At 41.7% G+C, this 27,898-nt stretch overlaps 2 protein-coding genes across 14 annotated transcripts; one reads left to right on the top strand and one right to left on the bottom strand.

Moving 5' to 3' along the window:
• The first annotated feature begins 41 nt into the window (after positions 1–41).
• On the top strand, positions 42–17,401 carry LOC123507537 (platelet-activating factor acetylhydrolase-like). Of its 13 annotated transcripts, none has more exons than XM_045260469.1 (14): positions 42–248; positions 1,504–1,572; positions 2,179–2,276; positions 3,313–3,375; positions 4,759–4,827; positions 8,720–8,824; positions 9,079–9,176; positions 10,001–10,118; positions 10,659–10,818; positions 11,450–11,561; positions 11,979–12,181; positions 12,962–13,135; positions 14,100–14,248; positions 15,647–17,401. In XM_045260469.1, the coding sequence occupies exons 6-14, from the start codon at positions 8,740–8,742 to the stop codon at positions 15,772–15,774; spliced, it is 1,227 nt and encodes a 408-aa protein (XP_045116404.1). In that variant the 5' UTR covers positions 42–248; positions 1,504–1,572; positions 2,179–2,276; positions 3,313–3,375; positions 4,759–4,827; positions 8,720–8,739; the 3' UTR covers positions 15,775–17,401. The 13 variants fall into 13 exon arrangements, with proteins under 13 accessions (XP_045116404.1, XP_045116477.1, XP_045116395.1 ...); XM_045260542.1 differs by having other exon boundaries at positions 4,735–4,827; positions 16,300–17,401; XM_045260460.1 differs by having other exon boundaries at positions 4,735–4,827.
• Positions 17,402–19,393: 1,992 nt separating this feature from the next.
• Positions 19,394–27,736, bottom strand: LOC123509792. Its single transcript, XM_045264348.1, is given in 13 exon segments — positions 19,394–19,784; positions 19,930–20,014; positions 20,567–20,714; positions 21,065–21,203; positions 21,766–21,856; positions 22,589–22,716; positions 23,460–23,576; positions 24,540–24,686; positions 25,076–25,375; positions 25,439–25,442; positions 25,494–26,862; positions 27,566–27,697; positions 27,700–27,736. Coding segments are annotated over 13 exon segments (2,859 nt in total). The 3' UTR covers positions 19,394–19,622.
• Between the last annotated feature and the right edge of the window lie 162 nt (positions 27,737–27,898).

Here is a 27,898-nt window from a genome sequence, read left to right as displayed (position 1 = left end):
TCCCCGCCCTTTAGTTTACCGCTGCTGCTGCAGGCCGTAACCTGGCAGCTGCTGTGATGGCAGCTTGGCAGGGCAAAGGCGGTGTGAAGCGTGAAGACGAAGATATTGATAATAAGGTAGTCTCTCAGTAATCAGAGGCTATTGTTTATACACCGGTGAGGGCAAAGTGGACAGTGTGTGTGGGTGGGTCACAACCGGGGTGCCTGCTGATGACGCTGCCGGCCGCCACCGATCATTCTTCGGTTAACGTAAGTGATATATTGGTGTACCTCATCATTTCACGGTGCTGCCATGTCATAGTCTAACGTTGGTAACCTCAGGACAACATATCAGTGAATTAACGCCTGCAGATACTAGATAAAAAAGAATAATAATTCAACCCTTCAATGCGTAAACAAACCGATCCCCTGACCCGCTGCCACTCTCTCAGCCATTATCTGCCTATGTCTCATTCATTACAGGCCAGACAGATCTCTAAGTGGAGCCATAGGCCTAACCTCTCATGTCTGATGCTGAAATATATCCGTAGTTGCCGGAATTATATATTATGGAGGCCCAGTGATGGGAAGGGGATGGGATGTGATCATGTGACGTCACAAGCAGCAAGGCTGTGACGTCATCACCGACTCGATCCCGCTCGAGTGCCCCACCGGTCACTGATCGTCGACTTCCACTATTATTTATTTGTCTTGGTTTATTTATCTTCGCGTCACAACTACATTTTAAGGGTTTCTAATGATAGTTCGTTGTGTTTTACGTATCTTCCATGCGTGAGTCGAGTGAAGTACGGTGATTTAGAGGGTGTTTATTACTCAAATAAGAGGGCGAAAATACGTCAAAATTTTTACCCCCGCTATCAATGTTTTTTTATTTGAGGTTATAGCGGAGTGTGTGGGTTTTCAAAGGTAAGTTTATGATGAAAAAAGTGTGTAGGGTTCCTGATAATTTAAATATGTGGACTTTAAGATTGATTTATAGCCCTGTTAATGTTGTAATAAACGTCACTTCTTGAATAATTATTTTTCTAATTCGGCGTGTTGGCAGGTTTTGATATATCGAAATGGTTGTCATAATTTTTAAAAGACGTTATCGATCATGTTGAATGAAATTGGTTGACTTTAGAATTGTTTTCTAGTATGTCGAAATTTTAACACTTTATTTAGTGTATTTTTTAAAATATTTTTATTATTCCTCATCCAGGCACTACTTTTATATTTTAAGAATTAGTTTTGATTTATAACCATTCAGAATTTTTATAGCATTCATGCCCAGCTTGCTTTTTGGGAATCCTCATTTTCAAAATGATTTAAGTAACGTATATGTGTGACGTCATCGAGGGGGTGGCCAGCGGCTGGACCCCACCCTCACCCACCTCCCGGCCGGAGGGTGTGGGGGTGAATGGGTGGGTGGCTGGCTGTGTGTGTGTGTGTGTGTGTGTGTGTGTGTGTGTGTGTGTGTGTGTGTGTGTGTGTGTGTGTGTTGACTTGTCTTTCGTTATCAAAGGAGGAGCTCCCTGGCTGGACCCAGACCGACACCTCCGGCCGCGGCTGCTCTCGGCCTGAGGTTATGAGGGTAGGTGGCTCGTGTATGTACTAACGATCACCTGCTGGTCACCGTGTGTGTGTGTGTGTGTGTGTGTGTGTGTGTGTGTGTGTGTGTGTGTGTTGTCTTTCCTCATCAAGGGGGGGTGCTCACTGGTTCGACCAAGGATTCTAGGGCATATATTCCTAGAGTTGGACCCAGAGCGACACGTATACTCGGCCACACACTGCTCTGGAGAGTGGGCCGGTGTCTGTCTGTCTGTCTGTGTGTAATGGGGGAGGGGAGGCACCAGGTGTTAATTGGTACCAAGAAATTATATGACTAGGATTGGCAAGGAGTCAAGGGCTGGCGTCTGTACATAAATATACCCCATGACACTGTACTCGTCTACGCTAATATTTTGTCACGGTAACAAAGGGTAGGAAGGAGGCGATCGAGGCCAGAGATTGGTAAACACACAAGTAAAACTTACATTATTAATTCAAAACATCAAAATTAGAGACACAATATCATCCTCTTAATTGAGAGAGAGAGAGAGAGAGTGTGTGTGTGTGTGTGTGTGTGTGTGTGTGGGCAGTTTTATTGTGGTCAAGACTCAAGGATGACAAACAGTACTTGTTACCGCATCCTCGGCAGAGGCGGCGGCGGTAGTGGTGGTGGTGCGGGGTGGTCACTGCTAGCCCGCTGGTCCTTCCTTCCCGGGACACTGCTCGGGATACCTTTTATTGGTTAAGGTAAGTGACTGAATGCTCTGTGTGTGTGTGAGTGTGTGTGTGACAGGTGCTGGCAATGTATCAGTAGCGTAACCCAGCCCTGTGAGTAAGATACTAGTGTTACCTCCAATAGTATCCCGTTGTGTATGGTGATGGGTGACTATTGACTACCCTGCAAGGCCCTTACCAGCCCCGCACACTCTGTCTCTTTACATAACACGTTACATCACTTATCACTCCCACTTTCCTCGGAGTTACAAAGAGAGGCAGCAGTTGATAAGCCACCGACCTTGTCTCAGGGATGAAGGTTTAATTAGGTAGTAATGAGTGATAGTAATAGGAGCAATTAATAACTACACTATTTTTAACTCTTTAACTGCCATAAACAGCAATTAACAGCACTAAAAGTAATGTGTGGAATATTTTTTTAGGTAAATTTGTGTTTCAACCAATATATCCTATCATTTATTTCTTTTTCCCTATGTCTAACAAGCTTAGGGACCTCCTGGGAAAGTGAGGTTTTAGGGTGGGGAAACCAAACCTAACCTAAGGCTGTCCTGAAGTTATTATTAATTTCCGATAGGGTAGAATTAGGTTACAAATGCTGGTAGAAGTGTGATCTAGACCGTGAGAATGTGTAGAGTGACATGTGGTGTATTGGTTGAAAAATGCAATAATTCCCTTTGATAACTAGAAAAACAGGACTCATAAATGAAAAATGCAAACAAATACACTCTTATATTAACCCCTTCAGTATTGGGACACAATTTTACCGTGAGATTTGTGTGTGATTAGACCATTTTATTGACATCAGGAAAGATCTATGGAGGTGAAAAGCTTAATGGCCACAGTCTTCACTATTTTAATCCCCCACCTGAGTATCTGAAACTATAAAATCACTAAATAGTCACTAGAATAAATATGGAAATGCATCTTAGTACTGGAGGGGTTAGAAAGGATATATCCACATACTAATTATGAATAGAGTGTCGGCAGTGAAAGAGCTCATACTGACCCTAATATCTCTCTCTTATGCATGCTCTAACACACCACTCAGCCTGTTAGGAGTGGGCTGGCTTCAGGTGGTGACTGCTGAGGCAACGCTGGGCTGGGATGCCAGGTGAGGGCCAAGGAAACACCTGTATTTTTCTTTATTTTTTTACTTTAACCCTTTCATTACAGACACTTTTACCATGATTTTTGGGTATGATTAGACAATTTTATTTGTGTAAGGAAGGTCTATGGAGGTCAGAAGAATAATGGCCAGAGTCTTCACTATTCTAATCCCCACATGAGTTTCTGAAGCTATATAAAATCACCAAATAGTCACCAGAATGAATAACAAAACACGGCATGGTACTGAAGGGGTTAATGTACATATTGTTATTTAGGGTGTATGGCTAATGTTTGCCTCAAGAGAATCATTGTTATTTGTTAAGTTAATATTTTCTTCTTGGTTAACTAATTTATATTACTCTTCCTATTCTTTTCTTAAGTTTACTGTGTGTGTGTGTGTGTGTGGTTATTTTATTTTATTTTTATTTTTTTTGTTTTGTTTTTGTGTGACTAGTTTTCTAAGTATTATTAACATATTGCCTCCATTTTACTTTTCCTATTTGGTATGGTAATATATTCTCCTTTATTAACTGTTTGTACTATTCTTCCTATTCTCTACTCTCTTAATTACTAATCTTAACCCCTTCAGTACCTTGACACATTTCCATATTCATTCTGGTGACTATTTGGTGATTTTATACAGAATCAGAAACTCAATTGAGGATTAAACTAGCGAAGACTGTGGCAATTAATCTTCTGACCTACATCAACCTTACATAATGTCAATAAAATGGCTTAATCGTGCACACAACTCAAGGTGAAAAATGTGACCTAGTACTGAAGAGGTTAAAATTACCATGTGTGTTTGAACAAAGGGAGAGGAATGAGGGTGAGACTGCTGCCTTCCTGTCATGTGTAGTATATTGCTGCCTTGCCTTTCCTTATCTCTGCATCTGTTATTGATTTGTTTGTTGGTGTGGTATGTAGGGAGACGTGTGTGTGTGTGTGTGTGTGTGTGTGTGTGTGACATAGAAAAAGGAGGAGGATGTTAATATTATAGGTTCCTTTTGTGCTTTCTTTTTCATTTATTCATTCATTGATATACATCTTTAATTATTCATTGTCTCTTGAGTCTGTGTATAATTGACATGCACACACAAATGGACGTACAAACGCACACCGCTGAAAATTATTAAAACTAGCACAAAACACACACAAAAAGGTAGAAAGTGAAATAAACTAATGAAAAAAAAACACACACACACACACACACACACACACACACACACACACACACACACACACACACACACACACACCCCTATACAAACACTCTTAATAAACCATCATACAGTTGCTATCACCCACTTTCCTTGCTCCTCTAACCCTGTTCCCTGCACCTTATCTCCCTTATCTGGGCCAGCCTGCCTGTGTTCTCCCCATCCAGTGTGTGCTCAGTGGTGACGGAGACAGCCTGGGCGTGGGGCGTGCCGAGTGTGGCGGCCGGCACCACACTGTAAGGGTTAGCGCTAGTGGTGGTGGTGGTGGTGGTGGTGGTGGGTTTTGTTGTGATTTGTGTTGTGGTTATTCATTTTTTCTTTTCTTTTCTTTTTTTTTTTTTATGGTAATTGATTTTCTTCTAATTTTTCAGTGTTGGTTGCCTTTTTTTTTTTTTTTTTATTATTATTATTTTATGGTAATTAATTTTATTTAAATTTTTTTGTGTTGGTGTGTTGTATTGTGACTGCTTTTGTTATTTATTTTGAGGTTATCAATCTCTCTCTCTCTCTCTCTCTCTCTCTCTCTCTCTCTCTCTCTCTCTCTCTCTCTGGTGTGTTGTGTTTTCATGATTACTTTCTATAGTTATTAATTTTCTCTTTCCTTCCTTTTCTTTTTTTCTTCATTTTCACAACAATCAACTTTATTTTCATTGTTGTGCTTGCTTTATCTTTTCTTTGTGACTTGAGTGGAGTAGATCTTTCGTTCTCAGCTTGTTTGAAACTCTTAAATACTTCTTTTTTTAGTAATCTTTAGTGTTATCTAGATTTATTGTGGTTCCTATTTAGATAACTCAATAACACTTTTAACCCATGGCTGCAAATACTTACCATCCTTTAGTAAATTCAGTGATATGTAATGAAACCTCTATAGAAGAACATAAGAAGAGAGGGAAGCTGTGAGAGGCTGTCAGACATACACGTGACAGTCCCTGCATGAACAAAGCTTCCTAGTTCCATCTAACATCCCATAAAAACATAAGAAAAGAGGGAATGTACAAGAATATAATAGAAACACAGATTAGTCATCCCATAAACCCTCAAAATGCTCTCTCTCTCTCTCTCTCTCTCTCTCTCTCTCTCTCTCTCTCTCTCTCTCTCTCTCTCTCTTTTCCCTACATACAGTTAACCCCTTCAGTAGCATGACACATTTCCATATTCATTCTGGTGACTATTTGGTGATTTTATACAGCTTCAGAAACTCATGTGGGGGATTAAAATAGTGAAGACTTTGGCCATTAATCTTCTGACCTCCATAGACCCTTCCTAATGTCAATAAAATGGTCTAATGGTACACAAATCTCAAGGTAAAAATGTGTCCCAGTACTGAAGGGGTTAACCAGTATCAGATATGAAAACCCTGCCTGTTATCACCTCATCTCCCAGTGTGTGTGTGTGTGTGTGTGTGTGTGTGTGTGTGTGTGTGTGTGTGTGTGTGTGTGGACTGTATTGCTTTATTTACTTTTGCTGGTGTTTTGTGAAATGTTGCATAACCTGCGTATTGTTTGTGTCTTCATCTTTATCACTTCCTCTTCCTCCTCCCTTATCTCTCTTCCTTTTTCTTGACTTCTTCGTTTTCTGTATCTTGTTTTTTCTCTTTGTATCTTATCATTTTTGTCTTTCTCCTGTCTCTTCTTCCTCCTTTCTGTTTCTCTCTATTCATTCCTCCAATTTTCTTTCTATCCAGTTAAATCTGTCTGTTCCTTCTCTCCCACACATATTTACATCTCCCTCTATTTCTCCTCCTCCTCCTCCTCCTCCTCCTCCTCCTCCTCCTCCTCCTCCTCCTCCTCCTCCTCCTCCTCTTTTCATTCCTCTTATTGCTTTTCTATTTTCCTATTCCTATTTCCTCCTGCATCTCTATTCCTCTTATACTTTTATCTCTTTTCCTCCTCCTCTTCTCTTCTCTTCTCTTTCTATTCCCCATTTCATTCCTTTTTATTTATTGCTTTTCTGCCTTCCCATTCCTCCTGTGTTTATATTCCTCTTATACTTTATCTCTTTCCTCCTCCTCCTCCTCTCCTCCTCCTCCTCCTCCTCCTCCTCCTCCTCCTCCTCCAGTGGCGTGATGGAGGGTACAGTGCTCCCTGGACCCATATTATCATTGCCTTTCCTCTAAAAATGTTTGTGACTTTGCTGATATTCATTTGGTATCAGTGTTGACCTTTGGCAGGGAGTTCAGGTTTGGCCAGGGTCGCTTTGAGATAAGGCTTGCTGGTGGTGGTGGTGGTGGTGGTGGTGGTGGTGGTGGTGTGTCAGGCTTATGGTAAAAAAATATATGTCTGGTGTTTTGGTTTCCTGTGTTGTGGTGGTGTGGTGAATCATGTGGTGTGGTGTGGTGTGGTGGTGATTCATGTGGTGTGGTGATGTGGTGATGTTCTTGTGGTAGTCTTATTGTTTGTTTTGTTTTTATTGTTCTGTTCTAATTATGCCTTTTTCTTTACCCACTTCTATTCTTGTTATTCCCAGACACTTGTTCTGAGGTTACTGTGTTCCCAGTGCAAGGCTTAAATGGAGAGAGAGAGAGAGAGAGAGAGAGAGAGAGAGAGAGAGAGAGAGAGAGAGAGAGAGAGAGAGAGAGAGAGAGAGAGAGAGAGAGAGAGACCCACTTGAATGCCAGCTCCCTTAAAGATCAAATAGAATTAGCCAAAAGTGTGGGATAAAAGTCTTGAAACCTTGAAGTCTCTAGAATATATATAGCAACAGTAGTAATAGTAGTAGTCAACATCACAGTAGAAGATGTAGTAGTATATATATATTATTTCTAACTACTAATATGCATAAGATCATTACCTCTTCCTCTTACTCCTTCATATTTTCCAGCACTCAAATGGGCCTTCTTTTTTTATATATTTGTTGCTCTTTGCTGTCTTCTCCAGTATAAAAAGATAATGAATAAATAAATAAATAACCGCCATTAATTTTGAGTCATCACTGTCTTGTCACATCAAAAATATTGAATAAAATAAATAAATAACTGCCATTAATTTCAAGCCATCACACCACTCCATTGTTGCTTTGTTCCCTGAAAACATTGAACTTTGGCAGTACTGATAGTGTGGGTTGGGCGAGGTGCACCGGGGGAGAGGAGTGGTTTGTTTGTCACTTGTCGGGTCTCTATCATGTCTTGCTGATAAGGTTGTAGCTCTTAGTATTGCAATGTGTGTGTGTGTGTGTGTGTCTGTGTGTGATAGGGACAGTACAGTCTGGCCACATGAAGCTTGACACAGGCAGGGGTGTCTCAATAAGTGGGTGCTTATGATTAGTCAGATATAAATGTTTTTTTTGAGTAAAGACAATGAGGGAAGCAGACTTTGTTGTTGCAAGCTGGCCAGGTGATGATAAACAGACTGGCAGGGTGTTTATAATGAGTCAGATATAAATGTTTGTTTTGAATAAAGATAATGCAGGCAGCAGGATGATTGTCTTTTGTTGAGTAAAGACAATGAGGGAAGTAAATTTGGTGTTGTAAGCTGGCCAGGTGATGATAAACAGACTGGCAGGGTGTTTATAAGTAGTCAGATATGAATAATATGTTTTGTTGAGTAATGAGAATGAGGACAGCAGGTTGTGTGTTGCAAGTTGGCAAGGTGATGCTAAACAGACTGGCAGGGTGCGTCATTATGTGGTGGTGTCAGTGATGCATCAGTAAAGATAGCTTGAGTTATTGTGAGTGAGATATAAATGTTTGCTTTTGTCAAATAAATCCAATCAGTGCAATTTGATATCTCTGCTTACAATATAGATACAATTTAGCCTATTTAGTCCTGGGACACATTTTTACTACATATAAGTTTTGGGTATTATAAGATTATTTCATTTACATTAGGAAAGGTTTATTGATGCCAGAAGATTAATGGCCAGAGTCTTCACTATTCTTAATTCCCATGTAAGTTTCTGAAGCTGTATAGAATCACCAAACAGTAATATATGAAACTGTGTCTTGGTACTGAAGGAATTAACTTATAACTACTAAGATATTTATGTTTGTATGCTATGTCAAGTAAATCCAACTAGAGACAGTGCAATAAGATGTCACTTTCTCACTATCTTCACCAGGAAAAGCAGAGATGGACAACTCAATGCATCACTCCACAAATAGAAGTACTCATGTGATGTATTGTGTTTCAGATAGCTAGGCGGCACTGCTGATGCTGGGATCGCTGAACACTGCCTTCAGCACCATGGCGGCTTGGCAGACACCACGCTTCACCACCCACACACCCATCCCGCAAGGTGTGTGTGTGTGTTGTGTTTGGTGTAGTATATGTACAGGATTTAAGTAAAGTTTAGGTTAGGCTGTCTTATCTGTATATCAGTGTTTTTATTTGTGTGTGTTTTTTTATCCAGCTTACTGCTAATTCCATTGATGTTTTATTTTAGACATTTCATATTAGTCTGGTAAATCCAACCGTCTTTTTTTTTTTTTTTTTTTTTTTTTTTTTCTGTGTTCTCTTAGTATTGATTGGTGTGTGTTTGTGTGTGTGCAGGGCCTCATGTGGTGGGGTGTGTGGACATCATGATGGGGCGCTGCAAGGACGGCACTCTGATGCGCCTCTACTACCCCTGCAAAGTGTCCAACCTGCAGGTGAGGCCACAGCACCTTCACCAGGCATACTCTGAAATGCTTTGCTCTCTCACCATGACTGTTCTTAAAGGCCACAGTGATGATTGGCCAGGTTTTCTTAAATGTTTCTCTTATTGATGTTTAAATACTCTACATACCTACCCTCTATCCTCTTTCTACCCTTAAACTTCTCATCTCTCAAAAAAAGAGGATTAGACAGATTCTTGAAGTATTTCTCTTATTGATCTTTACTTTATCTACATACCTATCCTCTGTCTTTCTTGCCTTACACTTCTCATCTCTAAAAACACCCCTTTCTATATACACAGGTCTCCCCTTAAATTTCTTACCCACTCAGTTTTCCCTTCATACCTCTAACACAAGATATCCACATTTACTCTGCCGAACTCCCTGCCTGCTTCTGTATTTCCATCTTCCAACGACTTGACTTCTTTTAAGAGGGTTTTAGTACATTTGTTCCAGACTTTTAGCTAACTCTCTTACTCGGGCCATTAATCTTCTGACCTCCATAGATGCTTCCTAATGTCAATAAGATAGTCTAATCCTACCAAAAACTCATGGTAAAATTGCATCCTGAAATAATTAAGGGTACTGTCAGTCAAGTGGGCCTATTATTTATTTATTTAGTTTAATTTTTTATTTTTGTTACCATTGGCTGGCTTCCCCATCCTGCATAAAAAAAAGAAAAGAAAAACACTTCTCATTTCTCTAAAAACATTCTTATTTATCAACACAGCCTTCCCTTACACTTCTTAATCACTCCACCACCAGTTCTCCCTTAGCTCTAATACTAGATACCCCCATTTACTCTCCCTTTTCCCTAGTCTCAGGCACACAACTGGACTCCGTGGTTCCTGGGAGATGAGTACACAAGGGGCCTGGCGTCCTTCATTGCTCCCTCCATCCCTTCTCTCTTCAGCATGCTCTTCAACTGGAAAATGAGTAAGTGTGGTGTTCTCTGTCCTTTGAATTCTAGGGCTGAGAGCTAGAAGGGCCAATTGTTGATAAGCACACCATTAAACTAGAAATTCATCAGTCTATCAGTGCTATAATGGCCAATGTCGTCCATGCATCTGGGGAGCTACACTGGCGCTCATTTGTTGTAATTACTGATAGTTAATAAAGAATGCAATATTTCATACCTGCTCTTCTCAAAACTTGGATTTTTTGACATTGGCCTTAGAGTTGTCATTGTTAGAATTGAGCCTATCTGTGCTGCCACTGTCATATTAGTCGAAGGTTACACTCAAGTCACTATTATTATCACTGCCATCACTACCACTACCATCACTGTCATTTGAGTTACCAGGTTCATTATTGCAGCTGCTGTAGTTACCATTACTACCACCACCACAGCCATCACCATCACCACTATCTTTAGCCACAGCCATCACCACCACCATTTCTAGCCATCATTCACCACCACCACGATTTCTAGCCAACATTCACCACCACCACCACCTAAACAATCTCCACTCTCAGGGAACGTGGCGACCCCAGCAGTGTGGGAGGCCGCCTTGATGAAGACTCAGAAATGGCCAGTGGTGGTGTTCTCTCATGGTCTGAGTGCCAACCGGTCCATCTACAGCACCGTCTGCTCTGAGTTGGCCTCCCATGGCTTTGTGGTGGCGGTGGAGCATAGGTAAGTGGTGGTGGTGGTGGTGGTGAGGTTACAATGAGCACCATATAAAACAATGAATGCCTCAGTATTAGTCATTATTTACAGTTCATTTGTGGATGGTTTCATTGTCACTGTTCAAGATTTTTTATTTTAATGTAAGAGAGGAGGACTGGCCAAGAGCACCAAAAACATTAAGAAGGAAGGCTCACTCAGTCACCAGCCTCTTATAGAGCTGGTAGAATTAGCCAAAGGACAGGGATAGTGGTAATGATGAGCCTGGAAAACTTGATATTGATAGATTAGTAACAGCAGTGGAGGTGAATTCTTGAAGACACTTTGATATTGACTCGGATACAAATGCTAGTGTTTCTCTGGCTTGGTATTAGTGTTCGAGGCTCTGGGTGTTTGCAGGGGGTGTTGTGAAGTGCTGATGATGGTGTTGTGACAGTGTTCTTGTAAGTATATCAAGGCTCAGGGTGTTTCCAGGGTGTGTGTAGTGAAGTGTTGATGTTGATGGTGATGTGCTAGTGTTCTTGTAGGTGTATCAAGGCTAGGGTGTGTTTAGTGGAGTGTTGTGACAGTGTTAGGTGTATCAAGCCCAGGGTGTGTGTAATGGAGTGTTGTGTTGATGGTGGTTGTGTTCTGCCTTCAGGGACAGCTCAGCATGTGCAAGTTTTGTTCTCAATGAAGATGGGAAGCGGGATTACATTCTCTACAAGACTTTGCCTCCTGATGTGAAGGAATATGAACTCAGAAGCCAGCAGGTGAGAGAGTGTGTGTGTGTGTATGTGAGGTGTGTGTGTGTGTGTGTGTGTATTTACCTAGTTGTAGTTTTACAGGGCCTGGGCTTTATGCTTGTGTGGCCCCGTCTCCATATCTACACTTATCCAATTTTTCTTTAAAACTATGGACACTCATTCCTGACACCACTTCTTCACTCAAACTGTTCCAAGTCTCAACACATCTTAGCAGGAAACTATATTTTTTAACATCTCTCAGACATCTTCCCTTCCTCAGTGTTTTACTATGCGATGTGTGTGTGTTTGTGTTTATCTTTATCTTTGTCTTTACCTCTCAAGTGAGTTTCTGAAGCTGTATAAAATCACCAAATAGTAAACACAATGAATATAGAAACACGTCATGGTACTGAAGGGGTTAATGAATCTTGCCTCTTTTATTAGATCAAGGTGCGTGTGGAGGAGAGCATCCGAGCCCTGGACGCCTTAGAGAAGCTGAACCAGGGGCAGGCCAAGAATGAGCTGCCGTCCACCTTCGACCTGCAGCAGCTGTGTGACGCCCTGGACCTCTCCCACCCTGTCATGAGCGGCCACTCCTTTGGTGGTGTCACGGCCATTACCACACTTGCCATGGACAAGAGATTCAAGTGTGTTCTGATTCACAACTTGTTCTTTTGTTTCTGTCGGAAGAAACAAAATATTCCTCAACATTTTTCAGCAGCCTAAATATTTTGAAATTGGTCAAATATTCTGTCTTAGAAGAGGAGAAAATAGGCAATGCTTTTTTGTCAGCTTAACCCCTTCAATACTGGGATGTATTTTTACCTTGAGATTTGTGTACGATTAGACCATTTTATTGACGTTAGGATCTATGGAGGTCAGAAGATTAATGGCCAGAGTCATCACTATTTTAATCCCCTACATGAGTTTCTGAAGCTGTATTAAATCATGAAATAGTAAGTAGAATAAATATGGAAGTGTATCATAGTACTGAAGGGGTTAAAGGGCTGATGATTGTAGCCTGAATTTGATGTTTTCTTGTAGTGGAGGTAGAGTCACTGTAAATGCTAGAGTATAAAACTAATTGGTTAAGACCCCAATCTTTTAAGGAAATGTTAAGGTTTTGAGCTATTGCTGCTGTACAAGACAACCTCCATAATGGTGCAGAGTGCATTTCAAGACATTTGTTCCTTAATTTTGGCTAACTCTTCACTTTTTCAAGGAACCACTGGGCTTTTATTTATTTATTTATTTATTTATTTATTTATTTATTTATTATTACATTTTTTCCCTTTGCTGGCTTCCCTCCTGCTTAAAAAATAATAAATAAATCACATGAGCCACAACATAAAGTGCTTGCATGACAGTCAGTATCCTCACATTTTAATTCCTTTCACTCTCACAATCTTTCCTGCTCGTCTCCTCAGAATTGGCGTCTCCCTTGACCCGTGGATGTTCCCAATCAAGGACCGAGTGACAGAGGTGTGTGGCAACGTGTCTCAGCCTCTCATCTGCATCTCCACTGAAGCATTCCAGTCTGATGCCAACCTGCAGGCCATGAGCTCCCTCCCCGCAGACACCACCACCTTCGTCACCATAAAGTATGTTCTCTGCTCCTCCATTTGTTTAACCCCTTCAGTACTGGGATGCATTTTTACCTTCAGATTTGTGTATGATTATACCATTTTATTGACATTAAGGAAGGGTCTATGGAGGTCAGAAGATTAATGGTCACAGTCTTTACTATTTTAACCCTTTCAGTACTGGGATGCATTTTTACCTTCAGATTTGTGTACGATTAGACCATTTTATTGACATTAACAAGGGTCTATGAAGGTCAGAAGATTAATGGCTACAGTCTTCATTATTTAACCCCTTCAGTCTTGGGATGCATTTTTATCTTGAGATTTGTGTACAATTAGACCATTTTATTGACATTAGCAAGGGTCTATGGAGGTCAGAAGATTAATGGCCACAGTCTTCACTATTTTAACCCCCTACATATGTTTCTGAAGGGGTTAAGTTACAATGCCTTACCTTAATTCCTGGTGTTGAGTTTAGCCTTGTATGGATGTCAGACTGGGAATACTTAACTCTTACATTAACCCCTCAGTACCAGGACGTGTTTTCACATTCATTCTGTTTACTATTTGGTGATTTTAAACAACTTCAGAAACTTGTTTGAGGGATTAGAATAGTGAAGATTGTGGCCATTAATCTTCTGACCTCCATAGACCCTTCCTAATGTCAGTAAAATGGTCTAATTGTACACAAATCTCAAGGTAAAAATGCATACCGGTACTGAATGGGTTAAAAATAGTGAAGACTGTGGCCATTAATCTTCTGACCTCCTTAGACCCTTCCTAATGTCAATAAAATGGTCTAATCGTACACAAATCTCAAGATAAAAATGCATTCCAGTACTGAAGGAGTTAGGGAAGTGAAAAAAGAGAGAGGAAGTAGAAAACTTGGTATGAATATGTAAACTTTTCCTACACAAGTTAGGAACACACCATTTCCTTCACCACTACTTCTGCACCTTAACCTACCTGTCACCAACCACAGAGGGACAGTGCACCAGAACCAGTGTGACACCCCATTCCTGGTTGGCAACATTGGTAGGGCCTTCGTTGGTGTGTACTCCCCGCTGGACGCTCACACTGCCATGGACATCAACAACAGACTCATGCTTAACTTCATCGCAAAGCATCTCGGTAAGTGAGAGAGAGAGAGGGAGAGGGAGAAGGAGAAGGAGAAGTAGAAGGAGAGAGAGAGAGAGAGAGAGAGAGAGATGGTATGTGGCACTGAAAGGGTTAAACAAAGCTGAAAGGGGCATCTTGATAAGTGAGAGAGAGAGAGAGAGAGAGAGAGAGAGATGGTATGTGGCAGTGAAAGGGTTTAACAAAACTGAAAGGGGCATCTCAGTGAGAGAGAGAGAGAGAGAGAGAGAGAGAGAGAGAGAGAGAGAGAGAGAGAGAGAGAGAGAGAGGTGGTGTATAGTAGTGGAAGGGTTAAACAGCACTGAAAGGGTTAATGGTGGTAGAGGTGCTTATAGATAGTCACTAAATTAGTCACTTACCACTGAGGCATGAGTTAACAAGTGAAGAAATGGACAACCTTAATCAAATTACCCAAATTTCACTGCACATGCTTTTATTGTTTTTTTATTTATTTTATTTATTTATTTATTTTATTAGCTGGTCAAGTCACAAGAGAGGTATAAATTTTTCACCGGTAACTTGATTCTTATTTTTATCCAAAGCCAGTATTTTCTCAAGTTGTCCATTTCCTCATTAGCTGTAGCATAATCCTTATTTCTATTAGAGGTGCACTTTGTAGATAAATCACAAACCTTCCTTTACTGATATAGAAAGTAGACAATTTTAATATACTCTTCTCATATCCTCTTCATCACAATCTCCACCCAAGCACACCAAACATGCAAGACTTTAAGATCTGTATTCTGAAATGCTTTGCTCTCACCACGACTATTTTCCAAGGCCACAGAGATGACTAGCAGGGTTTTCAAGAGTTTTTCTCCAGTTAATAATGTAGAAATCTTGTCACTCTGCCTCTAGAACCATCAAAACTTGCTTAAAAATGCTTTATTCTCTCACCATGACTATTTTCAAGGCCACAAAGGTGACTAGTGAGGTTTTCAAGAGTGTTTCTCCAGTTAATAATGTAGGAATCTTGTCACTCTGCCTCTAGAACCATAAAATTACCTTAAAAAACTTGTGTAAATTTAAATAAAGCCTTTTTGAAATAGTGGAGGTGAAGCAAAGAAAAGTTTGAGAATACTAGCCTCAATCTGTAAAGGTCATAGAAACAGTCAAACATTTCCTGGTAAAGTAACACAGTGCAAGACTTCCAATCTGTAAAGGTCATAGCAGCAAGTAAAAATTTCTTGGTTAAGTAATACAATGCAAGACTTCAATCTGTAAAGCTCGTAGAAGCAAGTGAAACATTTCCAGGTAAAGCACAGTAATGCAATCTTGGGTGGCTGGTGTGCTAAGTGGTGTATCTGTAGTGTTTCCCTCATGAGCTCAGCAGTGCATGGTGGGTGGTGAGCAAGGCAGGGGTGAGGCTAAAGCACTGGTCTTCCTCCACAGGTGAGAATGGTGCCTCACTAAACACCTATGTACCTTACCTTGAGGCGCAGCGACAGAACATGGTCTCTGGTCTCTATGGGAAAGGCAAAGCTATGCTGGGATGGGATGCTGACTTCCATGGTGTATGAATCCTGTCTTCCCTATTTCCATGGACCCTCATCTTCCCAACCGTGCTTCTCCTCCTCGGCCTGCTTGCACCCGTCTCCTCTCCTCTTCTCTCCTTCCTTTCCTTTCCTTTCCTTTCCTTTCCTTTCCTCTCCTCTCCTCTCCTCTCCTCTCCTCTCCTCTCCTCTCCTCTCTCTCCTCCTTTCCTTTCCTTTCCTTTCCTTTCCTTTCCTTTCCTTTCCTTTCCTCTTCTGTGTCTATCTCTCCCTCCTCTCCTCTCTGTATTTTATCTTTCATTTACTTAATTCTCTTTTATTGATCCTTAAAGAGTTTCTAGGCATTGATGGTGGTGGGCAGCATGAAAACTTGACTTCATCTTCATACTTCACTCTTCACACACATAAACACACACACACACACACACACACACACACACACACACACACACACACACACACACACACACACACACACACACACACACACACACACACACACACACAGTTCTCCATCAGACACACTCCCAATTGAGCTCCTTGGATCCACAGAAGGACAGTCACAGCTTTACGTTGAGTGCAAGACCTTCCTGAGTGACTGGAAGGAGCTGATCCCTAAAGGTTTATATGGTGCGTGGCCTGACGGCTTCCCCTCTAAGCTGTAGCCAGCCCTCACCTGTGTAGTGAGAGAGTGACAAGCAGTGAGGAAGCTTCTGTGCACCGTGTGTTTGGTGTTTGTTTCCACACAGGTGGTGGTCGTGAGGGTGTCTCAGAATGGCATGTGATGCATTAGTAGCTTTGTGATTCATTTTTATTGTTATCATTGGTGCTTAGTACCCAAGGGCATTACACTCTTGTTTTCTGACCAGATCATTCAACTTGTATTGTATTTATTTGATATGTCCTCAGTAACGTTCTTCTGTAGCCCTGTGTGTGGCCCAAGGGTGGCCGGCTGCTGGAAGACTGATTATGTCCACTTTGAGGTCATGGCATTAGACACTACCAAAGTTTACCTTGGCTGCTTCACCTGACAAGATCCAAGAGTCACAAAGACTGTGTGTGCTCTCATACACACAGCCTGCACTGCACTCTCTTGGCCCAGGGTGAGGGAAGTGATGAGAGACACTCTACCTCAGAACTGTTACCTTTGGTCTTTCTTTCTGGGCATTACTAAAGTAACTGACTGGACATTTCCAGCGCCAAGCACTTCATTCTTACAGCCGAGGTGTGAAGTGTTGCTGTGGAGGCAGAGGTGCAATCAGTTATTTTGTTTGTTTGTTTGTGCTTGTGTTTGTGTGTTAGGGGCCACGGCTGCACTCTCTGTGGCCAGGTAGGGACTGAGGGAGGGAGGGGAGTGTGGCTTCCTTCCTGTGTGTTTGCTTCCTTGATGAGACGTGACAGCTTGTCTTGGCTGCTCCTGTTGGCAGTGTCAGCCCAAGACACCTTTATATAGTGAGAGAGAAGCAGCTGGACAGATATTTGATACATTTGTTTACCAGATATATTGATGGATAATTTGAGGCAGCCACAGTGAATATAGACATGTATGTTATATTTTTAGATAATACTTTGTTGATCTGTTTTAGAGTGAATTTATTGTTTTATTTTCTTCTTGTATGTATTTTATAGAGCAAACTATACAGCACTCTTTTAATGGTGTTTTATTACACTATATATTTATTTTTGTCTTGAGATTCACTCTCTCTCTCTCTCTCACACACACACACACACACACACACACACACACACATTGTTGTTGTTCACATGTCTGTAAAAAAGCCTTGGTTGGTCTTTACATTGATAAATGTAAAGACCAACCAAGGCTTTTTACAGACATGTGAACAACAACATCAAAAAGAGAGAAAGTATTGAAAGTTTAGAAGTAAATGGAGTATACAGTGAAGATCCCAGGGAAATGGCAGAGGCTATGAATGGATGCTTTCGGAAGGTATTCACAAAGGAGACTGCTTTTGACAAACCACTGGTAATGGAACAGAAAGGGATTATGAAGGAGTTTCAAGTAACGGTGGAGGAGATCAAGAACATGATGGGGAGTTTAGAAGTGAGAAAAGCTGTGGGACCTGATGGGGTATCAGGATGGATTTTAAGAGAATGCAGGGAGCAATTGGCAGAAAAAGTTTGTGAAGTAATTGATGCCTCATTAAGGGAAGGCGTAGTGCCCCAAGACTGGAAAAGAGCTAACATTGTCCCAATCTATAAATCAGGTAACAAGAGAGACCCATTGAACTATAGACCAGTGTCACTTACAAGTGTGGTAGCTAAGATGTGTGAGAGGGTGGTGAAGACTAGATGGACAGACTTCTTGGAGAAAAATGACATACTTTGTGAGTGTCAATTTGGTTTTAGGAAAGGGCGTTCATGCACGACAAACCTGATATGTTACTATTCGAGGGTGATAGATGTAATACAGGAAAGAGATGGTTGGGCTGATGGAATATATCTGGATTTAAAAAAGGCCTTTGATAAGGTACCACACCAGAGACTGATCTGGAAACTTGAAATGGTAGGAGGAGTGCATGGCAGTTTACTAAAATGGATGGAAGACTTTTGGTAGGAAGAGAAATGAGAACAATAATTAAGGACAGACCATCAGAATGGGGATTGGTGGAGAGTGGAGTTCCACAGGGATCAGTGTTGGCACCAGTAATGTTCGCAGTCTACATAAATGACATGGTGGATGGGGTGTCCAGTTATGTGAGCCTATTTGCAGACGATGCAAAATTGTTACGAAAAGTGAGATGTGACAAAGATTGCGAACTACTCCAGGAAGACTTGGACAGAATATGGAAATGGAGCTGTACATGGCAAATGGAGTTCAACACGACAAAATGCAAGAAAATAGAGTTTGGCAAGAGTGAAAGAAGAATCAGGAGTATGTACAAGATAGGAAATGAAGACATAAAACCAGTCATGAAGAAAAAGACCTTGGGGTGACAATTACCAATGACCTATCGCCAGAGAGACATATAAACAAAATAATTGGAGAAGTATTGAACTTATTGAGGAACATAAGAGTGGCGTTCGTATATCTAGATGAAGAAATGATGAAGAAAATAATTACTGCAATGATAAGACCGAGGCTTGAATATGCAACAATACAGTGGGCTCGAACTTAAAGAAACACATAAGGAAACTAGAGAAAGTACAGAGGGCTGCAACGAAAATGGTGCCTGACTTAAGAGATTTGACTTATGAAGACAGACTGAAAAGAATGCAACTTCCAACCCTGGAAAACAGAGAGAAAGGGGAGACCTGATAGCAATATACAGAGTGATGATTGGCATGGAAAAAATGGATAGGGAAGATCTGTGTATGTGGAATGGAAGAATGTCGAGAGGGCATGGGAAAAAACTAAAATGGCCACTTATAGGAGAGATGTGAAAAAATATAGCTTCCCTCATAGAAGGGTGGAAGCATGGAATAGTTTAGACGTGGAAGTGGTCAACGCAAGGAATATTCATGATTTTAAGAAAAAGCTGGACATTAATAGATATGGAGACGGGACAACACGAGCATAGCTCTTTTCCCGTATGTTACAATTAGGTAAATACAATTAGGTAAATACACACACACACACACACACACACACACACACAGGGAATGCAGTTTGGAAGTAAAACAACAATTTGTTTATGAACATTATTATTACATGAAGTTTTATAAAAAAAACTGTACATTTCTTTCTGATCTGCTACTGTAAGTCTTTTTAGCAGTGAAACATAACCGTAAATGTGACTCACTTGTATTCACTCTTGAGAAGCAACACTTCACACAACAAACCTGTCAAACAAGCCCTGTGTGGTGCGGAAGCTGTCCTGATGAGCCACCGCCACCACACCCTCCAGGCCAGCCACTCAGGGCGGCAGAGTGGCCTCGCTCACCTCACTGTGCCTGGCATTACTGTGGTCTACCAGGAATCTGAGGAGGGCCATCAGAGGCACCAGCTGCTCCCCCATCTTGGCACTGACTGGCACCAGGGGAAGGTCAATGTTGGCTCTCACCTTTGCCAGATTGTCCTGTGATGAGAAAACACTGTGGCTGTGACTGTCAAGGTGAATCTGGTGGTAATGATACGCAGGATATGGCAAGACGAGGAATTACTTGTACAAGAACACTATACACTACCTCCCTCCTTCCTTCCTTCCTTCCCTCCATACATACCTGTGCGTCAGAAAGGTCCATTTTGTTGGCCACCACAGCATGAGGCCGCAGCGACAGTCCCTTCTGGTACTGCTCCAGCTCATACCTGTGACGGAGAAGACAACACAATAACCCAAAGATCACATCACCCACACACACAGTTGTCAAGGAACCAGCATTACAGAGGAAGGAAAGTTACTGGTTATACTATTGCAATGATGTGGATGGAGACAAACCACTGACTCACATGAGGACCTCCAGCTAGGACCCAACAATTACAAAGGAAGTTACTGGTGTTATAGAGTCTTCCTACACGAGATAAAACACTCAATTCTGACTGACATGAGGACCTCCAGCTTGGAACTAACAATTACAAAGGAAGTTGCTGTTTTTAATGATTGTAATGTTGTGGATAGTCTTCCTACACGAGACAACTTATTCTGACTCAAATGAGGACCTCCACTTAGGAACCAAGATTACAAAGGAAGTTATTATTGTTTTATGATTGCAATAACATGGATAGAGTCTTCTTACATGAGACAAACAACTTCCTTTGACTTGCATGAGGACCCCACCTAGGAACCAACAATAACAGAGGAAGTTACTGTTCTTTAATGGATAAAGTCTTACACGAGACAGACCACTCATTCTGACTCACATGAGGACCTCCAGCTGCTCCCAAGGTCTAGGCTGGGAGGTGTCAATCACATAGAGGAGACAGTTGCACCTCTCTATGTGTCTCAGGAAGGCAAACCCCAGGCCATGGTTGCGGTGGGCCCCCTCTATCAGGCCGGGGATGTCTGCAACTGTTAGAGATGATGGATGTGAGAAGATCGAATTACTGAGGGAATGAGAGGAGTATAAGAGATGAGAGGGCAACTTTCTTATGACCAAAGGAAAGGAAATACTATGTGGAGGTGAGAGGGGTCTTTTAAGAGCAAATTAACCCTGGGATGCATTTTACCTTCAGTTTTGGGTGTGATTAGACAATTTTATTTATATTAGGAACGGTCTATGGAGGTCAGATGATTAATGACCAGAGTCTTCACTATTTTTAACCCCAACACAAGTTTCTGAACCTGTATAAAATCACCAAATAGTCACCAGAATGAATATGGAAATGTGTCATGCTACTGAAGGGATTAATGCATCTCACCTGCCATCTGGTGGTGGTCGGCGTAGTTGATCATGCCCACGTGAGGGTTGAGGGTGGTGAAGGGGTAGGAGGCAACCTTGGGCCGGGCACGGGAGATAGCTCGGAGAAGAGTAGACTTACCAGCGTTAGGGAAGCCAATCTAGGGAGGAAAATTAACCCCTTCAGTATTGGGATGCATTGCCACCACGAGTTTTGGGGATGATTAGGCAATTGTTTTGACATTAGGAAGGATTTATGGAGGTCAGAAGATTAATGGCCACAGTCTTCACTATTATAACCCCTTCAGTACTGGGATGCATTTTTATCTTGAGATTTGCATATGATTAGACTATTTTTTTTGACATTAGGAAGGGTTTATGGAGGTCAGAAGATTAATGGCCACAGTCTTCACTATTTTAATCCCCCACATAAGTTTCTGAAGCTGTATAAAATCACCAAATAATCATCAGAATGAATATGAAAATGCATCATGGTACTAAAGAGGTTAATGGAGTCAGTAATTAGATAAACGCTAGATTATTAGGAGCTAGTAATTAAGATAGTGGTGAGTCAATGGAGAACTAATAAGGTTCAAAGTGCTGTTAGCTCGCTCACTCACTCACTCACTCATCCACCCACTCACTCACCTAAAACACTCACTAACACCACTCACACTCACTCACCCATTCATTCACTCATTCACTCATTCACACTTCTCTCACCAATCCAACATCAGCCATTGTCCTCAGCTCCACTTCATAGGAAAAAGTCTCTCCCTTGCCACCAAACTCAGCAACCCGTGGCGCCTGGTCCCTGCAACACAAACGGTACATGTCTTACTGTCGTTTGTGTCAGTTTAGTATGGGGGTCATTTGTCTGTTCCTAACCCTTCAGTACTGAGACACATTTTAACCTTGATCTTTTTGTGTATGATTTTATTTTGCATTAGGAAGGGCCTATAGAGGTGAAAAGATTAATGGCCAATCTTTACTATTTCAATCCTAATATATGTTTCTGAAGCTGTGTAAAATTGCCAAATAGTAACCAGAATGAATATGAAGTATGTCCTGGCATTGAAGGGATTAATTGAAGTTGCATCAAGAGGAATCTGTGTAAAGTTCTTTTAATCTGCATCACATGTAGAAGCAGAGATTCAATAGATAAACCAACAAAATACACAAATAGGGGAGAAGAGGTGCCATCCATTAACTGGGTGAAATAGACGTGAATGTGGATCAAGATTAACCTGTGTATTGTTCTGTTGATCTGCGTCACATATAGAAGCAGAGATTGAAGAGATAAACCAACAAAATACATTAAAAGAAGATGTGCTATCAACCAATTGGGGAGAACAAATATGAAGTAGCATCAAGATTAACTTGTGTAGTGTTTTGTTAATCTGCAACATATTATAGAAGCAGAGATTGAACACATGAACCAAGAAAGTACATAAAAAGAAGAGGAGCCATCAACTAATTGGGTGAAATAGACAAAAAATGCATCAAGATTAATCTGCATAGAGTTCCATTAATCTGCGTCACTTACACAGGAGTGGTGAAGAAACTGTTGCCCTTCCCGCCAGCACCTCCTCGGGCCGCTACAAACATAGCACCTTCCTCCTCCAAGTTTGCCACCACACTTCCCTCCTGCTTGAAGATGGTGCCCACTGGAACCTGCACCACCACCACCACCACCACCACAGAGAATTGAAAGCTGTTTAGAAATGCCAAGTAATGTAAACAGCTTTCCAGTTACCTAGAGTGAGTCGCTTGTAAAAAATTATACAAGAATTCCTTTTAATATTTTGGGGTGTGTGGTGGTAGGGGAAGGAATGGGGGTATGCTGTGAGGGTGTTACCTTGGGTGTACCTGTGGTGTATGGGGTGTTTTTGTGCTGTTTTAGTGGTGTTTAAAATTTTCCAGAGTGGCTGACTAGCTCATAAAAAGTAATTCATAATTTTTCTAATGTTAAGATGGGGACTGACTAAGTAAAAGTGAAGAAAAGAGGGTAATTAAAGTACAGCAGTTCTATTAAGTCAAAAAGGAACATCCAAAACTGATGGGTAAGTGTGAAAAAAGACTCACTGAAGTACACCAGCCCTAGAAACTGAAAGGGAACATGCAAAACTGAAAGATAAGTGTGAAAAAAAGACTCATTGAACTACACCAGCCTTAGAAAGTCAAAAGGAACATACAAAACTGAAGGATAAGAGTGAAAAAAAGCTCATTGAAGTATACCAATCCTAAAAAGTCAAAAGGAACATATAAAACTGAAGGATAAGCATCTTGAAACCTCCCTGGTGAAAGAGTTGAAGTCACAGGAATAAAATACAAAAAACAAGCAGGGAATCTATGAAAAGTGAGACTAGATATGGAAAACAGAAACAAGGCAAAATTTAGCGTACATAGACACACACCTGAATCATAGAGTCCTCAGCGTTAGCCCCATGACAGTCCTTGTTGCCTCCAGCTTCCCCCTTCACCCCCTGAATGTAGGAACCAATGTGGCCCAGGTCCCTCAGCCCCTTCACAGCCTATGGGGTGAGCCACAGTGCCAGAAGAAAAATTAGTATGGAAATTGACTCATAAATCAGGAACTCTATTAATTATCCCACTCAGTGCTATGATGTGTTTCCATATTCATTCTGGTGACTATTTGGTGATTTTATACAGCTTCAGAAATTGATGTGGGGGATTAAGATAGTGAAGACTCTAGCCATTAATCTTCTGGCCTTCATAAATCTTTCTTAATGTAAATAGTCGTCTAATCATACCCAAAACTCAAGGTAAAAATGCATCCCAGTACTGAAGGGGTTAACAGTGATGGGAAAAAACTAGTATGGGAACTAAGTCATTAAATCAAAAACCCTATGAACAATGATGGGGGAAAAAAGACTAGCATGGAAACTGACTCAAATCAAGTCTATTAACAGTGATGGGAAATAAAGGCAAGCTATCACGGAATCTGACTCATAAATCACTATTAACCAACAGAAGCAAACAAGATAGCATGAAAACAAACTCAAAAACAGTGACAGAAAATAAACTAGCATGAAAACTGACTCGTTAAGAACTCTATCAACACTGACGGGAAAAAATAAAGCAAGATATCATAGAAACTAACTCATACATCACTATTATATTAACCAATGAAAAAAAAAAAAGGTAGAAAGGATATTAACTCATAAATCAACTTTTATTAACAGTGATGGGGGAAAAGCAAGCTATTGTGGAAACTAACCCATACATCACTTTATTAACAGATGGAAAAACAAGATAGCATTGAAATTAAGTCTGTGTATTAATTAATGGAGAAAAAAAAAACAAGAAAAAAAACAAACGAGCATATATACTAACTTACAAATCCCTCTATAAGGAATCAAATTATGAACAAACATTTCAAATTAACCTTTTTTTTTTTAATATACTGTTGCCCTTGACTGGTTTCCCTCCTGCATAAAAATAAGAAAATAAATCAATAAACAGCCGTCACCCACCTTGAACACAACATGCCCTCCATTCCCGCCATCCGCTCCATCCGGCCCGGCAAACTCCTTCCCAAATGTGCTGAGGAAGGAGATGCAGCCGTCACCACCATCACCGCCCACCACCCTCACCCGCTGGTAGTCCAGGAAGTGTGTCGACTGGAACACATATCACTGCTGTTATTCCTGTGCTGTTATCTATTGTTGTAATTTCTGTGCTGTTATCTATTGCTGTTATTACTATGCTATTATTTATGTGCTGTTATTGTTATGCTGTTATTTCTGTGCAGTTACTGCTGTGCTGTTATCTATTGCTCTTATTTTTGTGATTGTTTCATTGCTGTTATTTCTGTGATGTTATTCCATTAGTGTTATTTCATTGCTGTTATCTATTGCTGTTATTTTGTCCTGTTATTACTGTGCTGTTATTTCTATGCTGTTATTTTATTAATGTTATTTCTGTGCTGTTATTCTTATGCTGTTGTTCCTATGCTGTTATCCTATTGCTGTTGTTTCTGTTCTACCTCAGTGCCTCCCTCCACCCTCACCTTCGGAGCTTGTGCCCTGTTCTTGCTCCTCCGCAGGGCTATGTACTTGTCTGGCAGTTCACTCGGCGGACACTCCCTCAATCTCTTCAAGAACTCTTTACTCCTCTCCAGCCACTCCTCCCTGGACAGACCACTGGGGCTCCCTGTGGCCTGGTATAGGGTGTCTGTGGGGGAGATGCTGTCCCTTGCTGTGTTGGTCTCCCAGGAACAGTGACGGAGAGAGACTTGGCCTCTCCACACAGCCCTGGTAAGCCGCCCACAGCACAGGGGCAGGCCAACCACCACAGACATGCTTACTTGCTACACAGGACGTCTGAAACACAAAGATGTCTGGTGTGAATTATTTAATTCATGCTTTCATACAAAACTTGGTATAAAATGGTGTTATTTTTGGGTGTGTGGCTTATCACTTGCCCACTACCTCACCTCCACCCCAAGACACCTCTCAAGCTGCCGTGCGATCTGGGAGTGTATCTGTTTGGCAGTGTGGTCAGACAGTGCACCGTGCCAGCTCTTATACTCAATGCGATAGGTGTGACTCCTGCGACCCTGCACTGGGTGGCTGTATGAACCCAACAGCCTGTAACTCTTCACCACACCTCTCCCCACATTGGTGATTACCGCATCAATTGTTGTGGGAGTGTCAGCAACAAGAGCAGCATTTTCACCACCCGATACTGTGGACTCCCAAAAGCTGAGGTCATATGTGTACTCCAGTGGACAGAGGCTCCACTGGGAGTATGTGAGGATGTCACCACAAAGGCTGACAGACTGTCCTGGCGCCCACACCTCACCCTCCTCCACACCACCGCAGTGCTTGGCCAGGGCTGCCACACTTACCACACAGCACACAACACCACAGCCTTGGTTGTCACTGAAGCTCATCTGCTCTGTAAAGTCTCTCAAGGCAAACTGTCTAGCTACTGCATTGAAGGAATGGCTGACGTTTCTAACATTAAGGCTTCTGGTTTGTGACAAGACACTTTCCAGCCTTTGTGTGCCTCCTGAACAAAACAGGATTAGAAGAGGCTCCAGCTGTGAACCCTTCTCAGAGGTGATTCTGTATGCCGGGTGACAAAACACAGTGCCTTCCCTCTGGTCTTTACACACACCAACAATCTCACACTTGCCAAGACTTGTGCACTGTCTCTCTCTTCTCAACACCAGTCTCTCTCTGCAGTGAACGGTGAGACAGGCACTGAGTAAACCCACAACCCAGCTGTACAAATACCCAACAAATGAGGATGTATCAGATAACACATCCATCTGGAGCTGAGAGTGGAGGAAAGTAGGGAGGTTGAAGGAACAGCCATCACAGAGTAACACGTTTTCTGTGGCCTCAGCGACGAGTGGCTCGGCTGACAGTTTACAGACTTGAAAGGTGAACATCAGAGCTCCATCCTGGCAGAAGGTCTTTTCCAGCGACCTGTAGCCTGTCGCTGAGTACCCTGGGAAGCTGTCCGGACAAAACCTCTCTATAGACTGCAAAACAAGGTCAGCATAGGAGGCCATGAGCACTGCCTTCCATGAGTCATCCCAGCGCCGCACCACTGGGTCAGGGGTCACACCGGCCTGACCCCCACACAGCGTCACCACCACACACCCTCCACACTCCAGCACCTCCACCGCACTTTGGAAGAATTCACGGAGAAGTTTCCTGTTCAAGTCAATCCTCATCTTTCCGCCAACATGTGGAAAATTAAACACAATGTGGGTGAAGCGGAGGTGTTGGATGGAGGGGTGGAGGTGCAGGCGGGTGGCATCCACTCCCAACACCACCTCAACACCTGCAAACACAGACAGGTGGAGCTGAATCATAGAGCCAAGATTCTGCACTACTATGGAAGCTACAAGTTTGAAGGAAGACTGAAAAAAAGATCCACTGAGACATCAATAAATAAAAAGGATAACTTTTTTTTTATGTAAGAAGGGAAAGCTGGCTAAGGAAAATAAAATGAATGAAAAAAAAAGGCCCACTTCATTGCCAGTCCCCTTGCAGGTTTGAGAGTTAGCCAAACTGAAGGGATAAATGTCTTGAAACCTCCCTCTTAAATGAAGTCAAGTCATAGAAAGTTGGAAATACAGAAGCAGGAGAAGAATACAGTGAAGGATTCTATAGTACTAAGGAAGCTACAGGTATGAAGGAAGCACTGAAAAAACACCAACTGAGGCAACAATTACACAAAGACTCATATTCTCAAACTTCTCTTTGCTTCACCTCCACTAAGGCTTTATTTAAATGTACACAAATCATTTTTAAGGTGTTTATACAGTTCTAGAGGCAGAGTGACAAGATTCCAAGATTATTAACTGAAGAAATACTATTGAAAACCCTGCCAATCTTCTCTGTGGCCTTGGAAAATAGTCATGGTGAGAGAATAAAGCATTTTTTAATAAGGGCCAAAAAAATGAAATCTTGAAACATTTAAAAGAATATAATAAATCCCAAACGGATATAACACAACACCACCTCAACACCTCAACACACACCTTGCTCCGTTAACACTTCCAAGTTGCGCCTCGCCCTCTCACTCGGCTGGTGCTGAAATGAAGTGGCTGTGAGATGAACCGCAGCACACTGGCCCTTCTGCAGCAGTGCCCTAGTGAAGGAGAAGTCTCCTTCCCGACGAACAGCACGCGGGACCCCTCGGCAAAGTGCATGACTCTAGGGTGAGGAGAGAAAACGATGTCAGTATTAATTAGTGTGTCAGTGTGAGTTAGTGTGTGTGTGTGAGTACGTATGGTGGTTTAAGTGAATAAGTGAGTGTTGTTAACCCTTTCAGCACTGGGACACATTTTCATATTCATTTCGCTTACTATTCT

The sequence above is a fragment of the Portunus trituberculatus genome, chromosome 3 (assembly GCF_017591435.1).
Source record: "Portunus trituberculatus isolate SZX2019 chromosome 3, ASM1759143v1, whole genome shotgun sequence".
Taxonomy (NCBI): domain Eukaryota; kingdom Metazoa; phylum Arthropoda; class Malacostraca; order Decapoda; family Portunidae; genus Portunus; species Portunus trituberculatus.
The sequence above is the reverse complement of the archived record's forward strand: the minus strand, read 5'-3'. Positions and strand labels throughout refer to the sequence as shown.